This window comes from Cavia porcellus, unplaced genomic scaffold (assembly GCF_034190915.1).
Source record: "Cavia porcellus strain 051 isolate PalLab524CR breed Dunkin Hartley unplaced genomic scaffold, mCavPor4.1 scaffold_20, whole genome shotgun sequence".
In the NCBI taxonomy this organism is placed as follows: Eukaryota; Metazoa; Chordata; class Mammalia; order Rodentia; family Caviidae; genus Cavia; species Cavia porcellus.
The window spans coordinates 26,700,716-26,714,818 of record NW_026947503.1 but is presented as its reverse complement, the minus strand read 5'-3'; the positions used below and the strand labels follow the sequence as shown (position 1 = coordinate 26,714,818).

Sequence of the window (14,103 nt, the reverse complement as noted above, 5' to 3'; positions counted from 1 at the left end):
GGACAGTTGTGCAGGATATGTCAATCTTCGCTGAAGGTTATTATCTTTCAAAGCTTGAATTATTTCCCCCCACGCTCTCATGAGTGTGCCGAGAAGTCTGCTGTAATTCTGATGGGTGTTCCCTTGTAAGTGATCTGTTTCTTGTCTCTGACGGCTTTTAATATTCTATTCTTATATTGGATTTCTGGAATTTTGATTATTATATGCCTGGGTGTAGCTCTGTTAGGTTTGTAGGTGGCTGGGGTCCTTTATGCCTCATACATCTGAGTATCTTTACCTTTTGCTAAATTAGGGAAATTCTCTTGGATTATTTCTGTGAATAGCTTTTGTAGTCCATTTGTTTGTGTCCCTACTTATTCTTTTATGTTCTTAATTCTTAAGTTATAGATCCTCTTATCATCTTCTAGTCTTTGTATTACTGCTGTTTGTTTCTTTGTTATTTTTAAGAAGTTTTTCATTTCATGCTCCCACATTACAAATCTGTCCTCCGATTCAGAAATCTATCCTTAGTTTCTTTCAAGCTGTTATGCCAGCTTTCAATAGAGTTTTTAGTTTCCTGGTAATCTCTTTGAACCTGCTTCACATATTCTGTTTTCTCTATTTTCTCCATCAAACAATTCTCTCCTTTTTTTCTGTTCTTCCATTCCACTATCTGTTTTTTCTTGGGCGGTGCTTAGCATTTCTCTTACTATTCGACTTATATCTTGCTTTAGGTCGTTAATAACTTCATTTTTGAACTCGTCTATGAGGCTCTGGAGATATTGCTTTATGTCTATTGGTGCCGTGTCTGATATTGCATGTTTCTCAGGATTGGGGGCCGAGGACCCTTTCTTGTTGCTCCCTCTTCCCATATTGTTTGTTCCTTATATTTAAGCGTGTATTGGAGGCCCAACTTCCTTCCCTGTCGGCCACAGTCTGTTTGAATTGCACTGGCTAGGTGTTCCCACCCACTGCAGCGGCACCAGGGAGACACAGACCTGGGCAGCCTCTGCTGGGCTCGCCCCTCCAGGTCAACCTACCAAAGGCTTCACTGCTAGGGTGCACCTCCAGGCACTGGGACCTGGTTTGGGCTAGCCTACTGGGTCTTAAGTCAGCAGTGTCACCCAAGCCAGGCACCCCCCACCAATCCTGCTTGAGAGGGGAATATGCGACTAAGGACGCTGCAGCATTCTGTTGCGGCTAGACTGCCCAGTCCCAGTATGTCCTTTGCTGAAGCCTCCTACTCTATGGAAGGGTCCCCTATCCGCTCACTCACTGCAGTTCAATGCAGGGCTCCTGGCCAGTCCTGCTCTCAACTCCATTCACTGCTTCCCACTCTCAGAGCTTTCTTGCCTCTCTCCTTGCCGTGCTGATTGGGACGCAGCAGCAACTGCAGGAAATTCAAATCGTGGCTTCCAGTGGAGCAGGCTCCAGCTTCCGCGCTGAGACCTTATCTATTCCTGTTATAGCTCCGGGATTGCGTTTCCAGTTGGTTTCTCTTAGTTTAGTTCATTCCTGGGTCGGCAGTGTATAACTCCCCTTGCTTAGGACTTCTTGCCCCTGCACCATTCCTGGATTTTAAGTGGGGTATCTCAGAGAGCCTCCATAGCTGCTGCTATCTATTTGCCATGTTCTCCCGGAAGTCCCTCTAATTTGTTCAGTTTTTTTGAACCACCTGAACTTCTCTTTTGATTTATGAAGCTAATTTTGTTCAGGTATTTTAATAATTAATTCAGAAGTCTTTTTATCTTCTTCTATAATGCTGGGATCAAACTCAGGGTCTTTCATGTTAGCCAAGCTTTCTACCACCAAGTCACATCCCAACTCCTTTAAAAGTTCCATTTTAGATTGTAGAGGTAGGGATAAAAAGAATTATCATATATACACATTACCAAAGTGAGCGCTAAAAGGAATTATCGCAAATTCTGCTCCAAAACTATTTATTTATTTAGAGCCAGAGTCTCACTATGCAGTTCAGGCTGGCCTCAGCTCACTTTGTAACCCAGGCTAATTTCAAACTCACAGTGATCTTCCTGCTCAGCCTCCTGAGTGCTGGGATTATAAATGTGTGCCACTACTCCAGGCCATCTGCTCCAAAACAATTTAAAAGGAAGGCTATATTAGAACATAGCTTTTGGAAGATGTTTAAATATTAACATGATATATGTGCATGTGTGTGCTACACATCTATAATATATACTTTATGGTACCTATCTGAGAGTATTACTGGAGGCGATTAGAATTTAGAAAAATAGTATGATAGTCTTGATGAGTGTATTAATATCCATTGTTTAAACGGCATTTCAAATTCTTTCTCATTTTAACATGAAATTAGTTCTACCAGTTCTCTGTTGGAAATCAGCGAGAAGGAAGGCTTCTATGCCATGGACATTACCCTGAAATCCTTGTCGTAGATGCGACCAGCCTTGAGGTACTATATTCTTTAGTATCAAAGATATCACCAGACTGGATTAGCTCCATGAGTATTATTCGATCCCATCGGACCCAAGGTCAGTATAATATTCCCTCTAGGAAACTCAGCACCGTATCTTATTGTTTAATTTACTTTGAAGTTCTGTAATGTATCAAAATGAGTAATTTTGATTATGTTTCTATATTCAAGAATCAGTTGTTCCAAAATTATATGATCTGTCTTCCCTCATAAAGGTCTCTTTGATTCACTTGATTTTTTTTTTTCTTTTTGTCTTTTTGAGACAGGGTCTTGCTACTCAGTTCAGGCTGGCCTTGAGCTCACTTTGTAGCACAGGCTGGTCAAGAACTCGCAATGATCCTCCTGCCTCAGCCTCCTGAGTGCTGGGATTACAGGTGTGTGCCACCACGCCCGGCGATTTTTTTTTTCTTGAGACAGCATCTCACTATATAGTTCAGGCTGGCCTTTAATTCACTAGGTAGGTCAGGCAGGTTTTGAATTTGCAGTGACCCTCCTGCCTTACTCTCCCAAGTACGGGGATTACAGGTGTGCCCCACCATACCTATCCTAAAATCTAAAGTGTTTGCTTATCTTCATTCTGTGGGATGAATCAGTAGCTGTGAGCAGTCAGTGTAAGTGATTGATTTTCTGAGCAGATGGAAATGTGTCATCACCCTTGATGGTATGATGGGAAGAACCATACACGTGTGTATTTTTGGAGTCTTGTTTTGTCACTTGCTAGTGTTTCCAGTTTAGTGTTTCCAGAAAGAAGGAGGTTAAGTTTAATGAAAGTTGTATTCCCTCAGAGCGTGGGGGATTTCACCCTACCAACACACAAGCCATCAGTTCTGCAGACACTAGCTAGGTCGCCCTCAATTTCAGTTCAGTCCTGATATTATTTACTTGGACTTAGTGTCAGATTCTGAGGGCTCAGTCTTCAAGAGTACCCCTACCCCTCAATTTCCACTTTTATGTGTGCTTCTCATGGATTAGCTACAAATCAGATGCTTTACTACCTCTTCCTTAAGTTCAGTTAGTTTGTTCTAGTGGTTTGCAGAGCTTGAGGAAGTACTTAATGTTGACGAGTTAAGTATATTATAAAGGATACAGGTAAAGCACTGCATAGGGTGAGGCAGTATGGGGTGGGGGCATTCAGGAAGGGCGCACACAGCACCTGGGTGTGCCAGTCTCCAGTGTGTGTTCAACGGGCCAGAAGCTCTCTGCACTCCAAACTTTTGAATTATTAGGGGACAGAGTCTCTTATGATATAGGGCTCTCGTGATCTGCTATTAGACAAGATAGGGGAATTTCTTTGAATTACCTGTTTTGAGGAAGAGAAATCTAGTTTTTGCAGCCTGCCTTCAAAAAGAGGTTGTGAGCCAGGAACTGGAGGTGAAAACCAACAAATACATGTATGCTATATCTTATGTGACTGTGTCTTGATGGATAACAGTCTATGGGGGATGTAATGTGCAACAGAATGTTTGGAAGGTGGGAAGAAGGAAGGAGTGCCTTGGAGAAATGAAGTGGACTTGCTCATCCATGATAACTAATGAAAAGTTGTGCATTTTGAAGAATAAATATTCTTTGTTACCATAAAGGGCATTTGAAATTCTCAAAAAATTTGTTGGTTTAAAAAAGTTTTTAAAAAATCAAGTGACTTGAAATAACTTCCCTTGAATTCTAAATTATTGATGATCTTTATTAGCATGTTTTTAAATCTGGCTTATATTTCATGAAATAAGAAACTACATATTTCTTCTAATTATAAAACATGCCAGTTTAATTTTGTTAAAGCAAGCCATCTTAATATTGAGAAAGAAGCCATGCTGATTGTAGCTGTACTTTTTGTTCCTTCTTGGTTTAGAGGACACGGTGGTTGCACTTTCAGCCATGGGTATCTTGAAGGTGTGGATCGTAACCTCGGAAATAAGTGGCATGCAGGTGAGATGATCAAGGCTGGGAGTGACTTCTCTGTTTTTGTACTTAGGTAGTCTGGAGTTTTAGGAATGCTGTGCTCCTTCCCTTTCTTTTCTTAAAAGGGAAGGAAGGGGCTTTCTTTTCAAATTAGTCTTGTGGTCACATCATTGTTATGCTATGTGAGTGAACTTGGTTTTTCACTTTTGATGGAGGCTGCTTCGTCCAGGTTATGGAAGAGAGAACATGTTAAACAGACTATGAAGTAGAGAAACAAAAGAGGTGGAGTTTTCAACTGCCTTTTTTTTTTTTTTTTTTTTGATATTAGAGCTCAAACTCATGGCCTTACGCTTGCCAGGCCGGTGCTTATGCCACTGAGCTAAATCCTTGGCCCCTTCTTCAGCTACTTTTAATTTAAAAATTCAAAAGTAGTTTGCTGAAAAAAAAATTAAGCAAAAGAAAAAGTGTGTAAAACCAGTTTTAGTTCTCTAATCTCAATTCTATGAACCTGAATTCTTTCTCTTTTTTTTATCAATGAGGAGTTGTAGATCAATTTTGTGACAATATTGATGCTACTGCTCACCTAGGGAAATTTTAGGGTTTGATTTTAAGGGAAGCTAGAAGAGTTGATCAGATCTTTAAAAATTATTATTTGTTGAAATGAGTTTTGAAGTTTTGAAGGGGCTCGCTGTAATTCAAGCCAGACTTGAGCTCACTGTGGAGCGTAACCTAGCTTTTAACTTACAGTGATCTCCCTGTCTTAGCTTCTTGATGCAGGCTGAACAGGTTGTACCATCAAGCCTGGGCTAGGTATTTTTGGCTTTTTTGCTTTTAAACTAAGAAACATATAGCTACCGAAATTAGTATTAATGCAAAATTTTATCATCTGTCATTGCCAGAGTGATGACAGATTCTCATCAGGATTTTCAACCTGGGTGACTTTGCAACAAAGACCTTGTATACCATACTATTTTTAGATTATGGTTTTGCTCTTTTTTTTCTGCCTTAGCTTTTACCTGAGGGGTGGAAATAAACATATCAGATGATGATTTTATTTCATGTTGGTGTCTTTATCATTATGTGATAATTTTAATGAATAATCAAGTTATTCCTGAAGATTTACAAATATTTTTCTTTTCAGGATACTGAACCAATATTTGAGGAGGAGTCCAAACCAATTTATTGCCAGAACTGTCAAAGCATCTCTTTCTGTGCATTCACACAAAGGTCACTTTTGGTTGTGTGTTCCAAGTATTGGAGGGTAAGACTACTACATAAGTAAGAAGCTCTGTTTTTTTGTATGAGAAAAAGCAGAACAGAAAAAGGGTAGAAATAATACATAATTTCAAAAAAAATAAAGAGTAAGAAATCACTAGTTGATAATTATATGTTGTCTTTTTAGAAATAGTTGTTCAAGTTATAAAAGCAAAGCATACAAAGTGGACATTCAAACAGTGAGACTGCAAACAGTTGTGTTCAACTATCCAACAAAAACTTAGTAATATGGTTGTCAATCCTACATACTTAAACATACATGCAGTTATATCCTTTAGAATGCTTTCTTTTTTGCAATAGCAATTACACATTTTGGGTTTTATTACTCCTACATGTCTTATTATTTTTTACTCTAGAGACACAATGTGATATTTATAAATATGATTTTTATTTATTTCACTAATGAGGGTAGCCTCAAATTGTCTCCATTTGCCTATGAAGGCCTCAAGATCATCCTTTTTATAGTTGAGTAATATTCCATTGTATAAAAATACCTTTTTCATCCACTCTGCAGTTAATGGGCATCTTGGTTGTTTCCCAGATTTAGCTATTACAAATTGTGCTGCTATGAACACAGGTGTTGGATATTTGTATGCTGATTTTTTTTTTTTTTTTTTTTTTGGTCTTTCTGGCTTCTTGGAGTTGGTAGAGTCTTCCTCTAGAGCTAATCTTGTATTACTTTTACATTGCCAGTCTTTTACTGTTTTTACAGACTTTACTTTTACAGACTTACTTTTCTGTTATAGGACAGTGGCTACCATGTTTTGAGCACTTGCTCTGTGCTTAGCTGTTTTTACATACAAAGCTGTTTGTGTTTATTTTTTAATCCCCCAGCTTTCTGAGAATACTTATGTTAGTTATTTAATCTCACATAACAAATTACTCCAAAATTTAGCATATCAAAAGCACAGACGTATATTATCATCCACATTCATGCTTAGGAATCGGCCTGGTTTAGCTGGGCACATCTGGTTCAGAGTCTCACAGGCTGCACTGAGCGTGTCTCCTGGGATCTGACCTCATCTCCAACCCAGCTCTTGGAGCATCTGCTTCTAGGCTGCCTCACATGGTGCTGGCCAGGCACTGACTTTTAGCTATAAATTTTGGTACCCGTAGCGGGGGGTATGGGCCTCTTCATGGCGTACTTCACAGCATGGGCGCAGCCTTCCCTCAGAGTACGTGAGCAATGAGAGGTGCCTGATTTTGGAATTGAGGCCTCATACTTTGGTCATGTTATGTTCTCTAGAAATAGTAATAAATCCAGCTTACAGTCAACGGCAAGTGGCTGTGAATTCCAGGAGTTGGGCAGCAATGGGGCTGTCTCAGAGGCCCCATGGTAGGAGTTGTTTCCCTGCCCATTTTGCAGATAAGACAACTGTGAGCTGAAGGAGCTATAAGTTGCCAAAGATTTCACAAATAATGGTAAATTTGCTGAGTTACAGCGCAGTCTGACTACCACAGCTGCTCATCATGTCTGTACTGGACTGCCTTGCGGTTACAACATGGACTGGTTGAGTTTCTTTATCTTAGAAGACAAAGGAATGGTTTAAAGAGTAAAGGGACCTGTCTACAGCCCAGCACCTTACCTTTATTTTTATCAATGTCACTATTTTAGGATAAGATTAGAGAGAGTAGCTACTTGGTCAGAGGAGACTCTACAGGATCTTTCTTTTGACTTAATTTTTTTTTGTAATGGTGGTGGTACTGGGAATCAATCACTCATGCATGCTAAGCAAACATTCTACCACTGAACTATGTTTGTGGCCCCTTTTGAGTTAAAACACATGTACCTAGTAGTAAAAAATAGTGCAACAAAATACTATGAAATTATGCCCTATATTTTCTTTCCCTATGCTATTTCCCTTTCTGACCCCCTCCAGAGGCAGGTCTAGTTCAGTTTCTTGTGTGTCCATTGTAAGCATTTTATAACTTTATGAAAAGGGTCTTTTCTTTTTAAAAATGCTGGCTAGATGTGGTGGTGCATGTTTGTAATCCCAGAATTTGCGAGGCTGAGGCAGAGGGATAGCTTGGTGTTCAAGGCCAGCCTGAAATGCATATCAAAACTCTATCTCTGACAGATCGCCCACCCACCCAAAAAGTACGTACATAAGTGAAAAGACAACCCACACATGATAGAAGATACAGTATAATCATAAGAACTTGTTCCGTATTTATTTTTTAAAAAAGCTTCTGTGTATCAATCCAGTAGCAAAAGTCAGAAGTATTTCACAAAAGAGGGTGGTCAGTAAGGATGTAACTGGCTGCAGTATCTGTCGCCCCATTGATCACCAGGGTTCATTTGGCTGATGTAGCTAGCTAGGCAGGTGTCCCTTCCCGCCCTCCCCACTCCATGTGTGACCCTCCTGAAGCTGTGGGTTGGTGGAAGTGGATGTTTTCGTGGTTGAGGGTATATGAATAGCAGGTACCCCTCCTCAGATCTCCAAACAAGCTCTCACGATGACCACTAAATACACACAAAGGTGCTCAGCTTTATTAATCAGCAGAGAAATGCATATGAAAACAAGTATCGCAATAGTACTAGAACCCACTGGAATGATTTCTTCTTTATTAGCATAATGAAGTTTTAAATTTTAACATACTCAAATATCCATTTGTAGTTTCTAAAACTTATGACATGCTTTAGAAGTCCTTACCACAGATACATTTTTTCTCTTGGTAACAGGGTTCCCAGTGGAGGCCAAGGTGGCTTTGAATGCACTATACATAGTTGGTGAACTCTAAGTGAGTGAACTCATTATACATGGTGGCTTTGAACTTAGAAGATTCTTCTGCTTCAGCCTCCCAAGTCCTGGGATTATAGGCATGTGGCACACCTGGCCACAAAACATATTTTGAAAATAAAATCTCTCACTTTTCCCTATTAATTATGTGATTTTATCTTATATATGACTGATTATTTTATTTTATGTTATTTGTTTTGTTTTGATTTTTGACACAGAGTCTTGCTCTGTAGACCAGGCTGGCCTTGAACTCACTATGTAGCTGAGGCTGTACTTAAACTTGTAGTAATCCTTCTGCCTCAGCTTCCTGACTGCTATGAGTTACAGAGGAGCAGTACCATGTCCAGCTAATTTCTTAAGCTGAAATTTATTTTGAATAAATTGTGAGGTGTAGATTCAATTTTATTTTATTTTATTTCACTGAGACATCCTTATTTCTAATGCCATTTATTAAGCAGTTCACTTGTCTGTGTTGTACCTTGTTGGTAGAAAGAATTACTGGACTCTGATTTTAAACTGATGATTGGTCTACCCATTTGTGTATTAATACAGTATGATACTGTTTTTACTTCGGTTACTTTATCACTTGTTTCACTAGATAATAGGGCTAGAGGGCAAATCTCCCTTTGTGATTCTTTTCTGAAGTTTTTATGGCTATTATGTAAGCTAATAAATACTATGAAAATTCATGGCAAGTTCAGGTGAAATTATTTCCATTTCAAGGCTTTATTCAAGTAATTTAACATATTTTTTTAATAATCACATATTTTAAAAAAAGAAAATCAAAATAAAAGCTGGGCCAGCGAGCAGTGAACAATTCTGTGTCCTGCTGGGGAAAATTTTAACAATATAGAATGTAATTTTGTCAAATATTGAAAGTGGTGTAGCAAGGCTGCTGGGACTTATAAGACCAGTGCTTCCAATTCTAGTGCCATCACATGGTCCTGAGCAAGTGATGTAACACTTGGGTGTGTCAGTTTCTTGTGTGTAAAATGGGTGTCATGGTGGACGCAGTAGTGGACGCAGCAGAGCCTGCCTGCCTGTCTGCTGCAGTGATCCTAAAGATTACGGGAGATGGTGACGATAAAGACGCTTTGCAAACCTGAGTGTGCCTTAGCAGAGAGGCCAGGTAAGGTCACTACCCTCTGTTGCTGGTGATCCCAGTGACTTTACTTTTATACGCAAGAATTAGTAAATAATAAAACGGAGCTTGTTAAGTTCCTATTTGAAACACTGTAGGACACTGATGAAATAAAGTAAAGCAAGATAATTTCCTTGTTAATAGGGAAACAATCTGATGTTAGAGTTTATAGTTGGAAGTGTTACCTGAAATAGAAATAAAACAGGAACAATAAATCTGCATCCCTTTTATCTATCATTCTCTTTGTATTTCCTTTTCATTCTTTTCGTTTTTGTTGTTTTTTAGTACATGTTCGTGGGACATAATGGTCATATTCCTTCTAGTGAGTTGGTACATGTACATAACACATCTCTATCCTTTTTTCAACTCCCTTCTCCCTCTTTCCCTTCTTTTTGCAAAAGATGTTCTATTTCTTATTATCTTTTATTTTTTCTTTATATTTTGGGCTTCTCATATAAGAGAAACCATTGATATTTAAGCTTATGCCATCTGATTTATTTCACTTAACATTATGATCTTGTGGTGCATTCATTTGCCTACAAATGACTCAAATTTATTCTTTTTTATGGCAGACCAGTACTCCACATGTGTAAGTGTCATATTCAGAAAAAGCTCTGCTTCCAGGCTGTAGCTTTTATGAACTGTGCTGCTGTAATGTGGGTGTGGTTGCCGTTCTTTATGTAGTGCTTCCTCCCTACACATAAACACCTGAGTTGGAGAATATACCTGCTTCATTTGTTTTTGTTCTTTTGCCTGGTACGAGCACAAGGCGGGAGCCTGACTTCTTTTATCTCTCCTAAAGTTACTGTGCTCCACAATGTCTTTGCCTGAGCTGTTAAACTTAATGGTCTGAGTTCTGTCCAGTGTATTTCTAGAAGTTGCTTTGTTGTGGTTGAATGTCACAGTAGTCACTGTCTATGTGGGCAGCACGGAGTGGACAGTGAACTTCTCCCTCCTTGTAGGTGTTTGACGCAGGAGACTATTCCCTGTTGTGCTCTGGTCCTAGTGAAAATGGACAGACCTGGACTGGAGGCGATTTTGTATCAGCAGATAAAGTAATCATCTGGACTGAAAATGGGCAAAGCTACATTTACAAACTACCTGCCAGGTACGTAGTAAATAAGAAGTTAGAGTTTTAATTAAAAGTGAGATTCACTGGGCAGGGTGGAATACACCTGTAATCCCAGGAGGCTAAGGCAAGAGGATCACCGTGAGTAGAAGGCCAGCCTGGGCTACAGCACCACATTGTTTCAAAAAGTAGGTAAAAATCAAAAACATCCTTTCTTTCGAGTGTTGTCTAGAAGCCTCATTATCATATGAAATGGTGCAATATTTAATGTCAGCGTTTTAAGTGAATGTTTGATTTTCCCTATTTTCAGTTGCCTTCCAGCTAGTGATTCCTTCCGCAGTGATGTGGGGAAAGCAGTTGAAAATTTAATACCCCCGGTACAACACAGCCTCTTGGATCGGAAAGATAAAGAGGTAAAATTCTTTAGGTACCATTTGCATTTTATAGTTGCATTGAAAACTTTCCACAGCTGCCTTAATTGATGCCTTTTGGTAGTTAAGCACTTCAAAGATTCAATACAAAGCAAGGCCCTATGTTAGATACTGTGGGACATTTTGATAGGGTCAGTTATAAGCAGATTTTTAAACTTTGCTTATTTTCAAATACACACTATACCTATAAAATGACATTCACTTTTCCTTAAGAGTACAAATGATCGTATGCTGGTTACACATGGGGATTGACTTTGTGGTAAAATTCATATTGGCATCGTAAGTCTAGTTTATACTCGTGCAGTTAAAACACTACATGCAGTTTCATGATGGCAAAGATTATCATAATGACGCTCACTAATAATAATAGTTTATTACTTCTACAGGTCAGTGCAGTGTCTCTCTAAAACCATGTAGTTTATTGCTTCAACAGGTTGGTGTAGTACTTCCCCCAAAAATCTTTTATACAGAAAAAACATTGTTTTGTATAAAATAAAATTCCATTGTTTTCAAGAAACCTGCTTAATATCCCTTTAAGATTGAAATACAACAGTACTAGTACTGAATTTGTAGTTCTGTGTTCTGTTAACAGTAAAAACAGGTTTGGCTTTGGAAGTAAACTTTCCTGTGCTGATGCCCTGGGCTTCCCAGTTTTATCATTCTGAACATTCCATCCATCTTTATGGGGAGGGATGGTGAAGAGAGGGAATTTTTTGTGAATATTTGGAATATAGAGAACTTATCTCTCAAGGTACAATTAGGATCCTCTATGACATATCTGCTTTTTACCTTCTTAAACTCCTGCTTACTGCTCTCTAACCTATGCAGTCACTTCCAGCTGAACGAAGAGCTACTGACTTGTGTAAGAAGCCTTACAGCCACACATGGTATCACATAGTGGCTGTAATCCCAGCACTCAAGCACTAAAGAGGCTGAGTCAGGAGGATCATTGTGAGTTTGAGGCCAGCCTGGGGTGCATTGTGAGTTCAACGGTAGCGTGAATTCCTTAGTGAGGTCTTGTCTCAAGAAAACAAACAAACCTCAAATTCAAAACAACAAAAGAAAACAAATTCTGTAGAAACAAAACAAAAAATAACATGCATATAATTTTCCTTTAAATATAAGCTCCTTACCACAATTTAACTTAAAATGTATATATTATGTGGTATAAAATATTTGTATGTTGAAATGTGACATCTCATCACAGCTGCTGTAGCAATTTCTTATTAAATGTGTATTTTATCAATTAAAATTTCAAGATTTAGCTGGGTATGATGGAGCATGTCTGTAATACCAGCACTCTGGAAGGCTGAAGCAGGAGGACTGCAATTTTGAGCCCAGCCTAGCCGTCTTAGGGATTTAATGAGACACTGCCTCAAATATAAAGTAAAAGGAGAGGGCCCTGAAGATGTAGGTCAGTGTGAAGAACCTGGGTTCAAAACTCTCGTACTATTAAAAAAGAAAAACAGACAAACAAAAGTGAAGCAGTTGGTTAATGTATCTAGTTTGATGAGGTGAGTGCCCTTTATGAAACAACTAATGTGAAATACAGTAGCTAGATTATTTGTAATATATAATTATCAACACTGGAATCTATTATTTTTTAGACTAAGATTTTGTACCTTGATATTTTAGTATTTGTGAATTAATACTCTAAAATTTAATTTAGGAATTTACCACTATTTAGTGTTGATCAATAAGTGATCTCACTGAAGACACAAGTTTTTTTTTTTTTTTTTTTTTGGTATCAGGGATTGAACATGACTTCGTGCTTGCCAGGCAGACCTTACACCACCGAGCTAAATCTCTGGCTCCTAAGACACAAGATTTTAAGATGGAAAATAATTTATTTAAAAAATAAAAATAGACATAAAACACTTGATAGTTTTGCTTCTTAACAGTTTATAGCTAACCTACCAGGTTAGATTAAGATTGGTTATATAAATGTAACCAAATAAAATATGGCACTATTAGTTGAAAATACCCTTACTAAAATAGGGTTCTCAGGGCTGGAGGTTTAGCTTAGCAGCATAAGTGCCTGCTTGGTAAGCACGAGGTCGTGAGTTCAATCCCTGGTACCAAAAAATAAAATAAAATAAAATAAAATTAGGGTTCTCTAGCTATGTAAGCTTGGCCATTTAATTTTGCTGCTATTTTTAGTTACTAATTAGCAGGGAACAAAAAAGCTAGGATTAGTACTTTGTTGTAACTTTGTAAGTAGAGAGATATTTTTCTTTGAGTAGCATGTCTCTGAACTAATTATGTAATTTTTTTAATTTAAAAGTTTTTTCAGAGACTATGTCTCTCTATGCAGTCCAGGCTGGCCTTGAACTCACTACATAGCCCAGGTTGCCCTTGACCTGCAGTGATCCTCCTGCGTCAGCCTCTCAAGTGCTGTAATTATAGACGATTACAGGCATGTGCTACCATGCCTGGCAGGACTAATTATTTAATAATAAGCAATTAAATATATTGCCTTGTGGCTACTAACCAGTTTTTGTAAAGCAGAGAAAAAGTATCAGTACTAATTTTAGAGAAAGATTAGAAATACAGGTTTTATTTTTTACTTTTTTATTTTTTGGTACTGGGGATCAAACTTATAACTTCACATTTGCCTTGGGGGCACTTACACTACTGAGCTAAATCCCAGTTTTTATTTTTTGAATGTTATACTAGTTTGGATATTAGTTGGCATACATATTAATACAACACAATTAAAATAGTATAGAAGAATCATGCTATTAACACTTTTAAAATGAAGTCCTAAGGCAAAATACCTAGTATCTTTATTTGAACAAACATTAATGCATGAAATATTTTAAAAATATATATTCAATTTTTTTTTTTTTTTGGCAGTTGCTAGTTTGTCCTCCTGTGACTCGATTCTTCTATGGATGCAAGGAATATTTCCATAAACTATTAATTCAGGGTGACTCTTCTGGAAGATTAAATATTTGGAACATATCAGATATAACTGATAAACAGGAAGGTGAAGAAGGTAATAATAAATCATGTGCAATGATTAATTCTCTTAATTTAAAATTTCAGATGTTACTGAATAACAAATTCATCTCTAACTTTTTTCTAATTATATTTGGTGTATTACCATCAACATCATT

At 38.0% G+C, this 14,103-nt stretch overlaps 1 protein-coding gene across 4 annotated transcripts in view; it reads left to right on the top strand.

The window, feature by feature from the left end:
- Nucleotides 1–14,103, top strand: part of Wdr7 (WD repeat domain 7) — a 369,257-nt gene that overhangs the window by 44,255 nt on the left and 310,899 nt on the right. For all 4 annotated transcript variants that reach the window (XM_063231571.1, XM_013157175.3, XM_063231573.1 and 1 more), the window contains exons 5-10: nucleotides 2,315–2,489; nucleotides 4,278–4,354; nucleotides 5,469–5,588; nucleotides 10,447–10,592; nucleotides 10,864–10,966; nucleotides 13,841–13,982. In XM_063231571.1, the coding sequence (XP_063087641.1) occupies nucleotides 2,315–2,489; nucleotides 4,278–4,354; nucleotides 5,469–5,588; nucleotides 10,447–10,592; nucleotides 10,864–10,966; nucleotides 13,841–13,982 (763 nt within the window). The remainder of the gene's footprint in view (nucleotides 1–2,314; nucleotides 2,490–4,277; nucleotides 4,355–5,468; nucleotides 5,589–10,446; nucleotides 10,593–10,863; nucleotides 10,967–13,840; nucleotides 13,983–14,103) is intronic.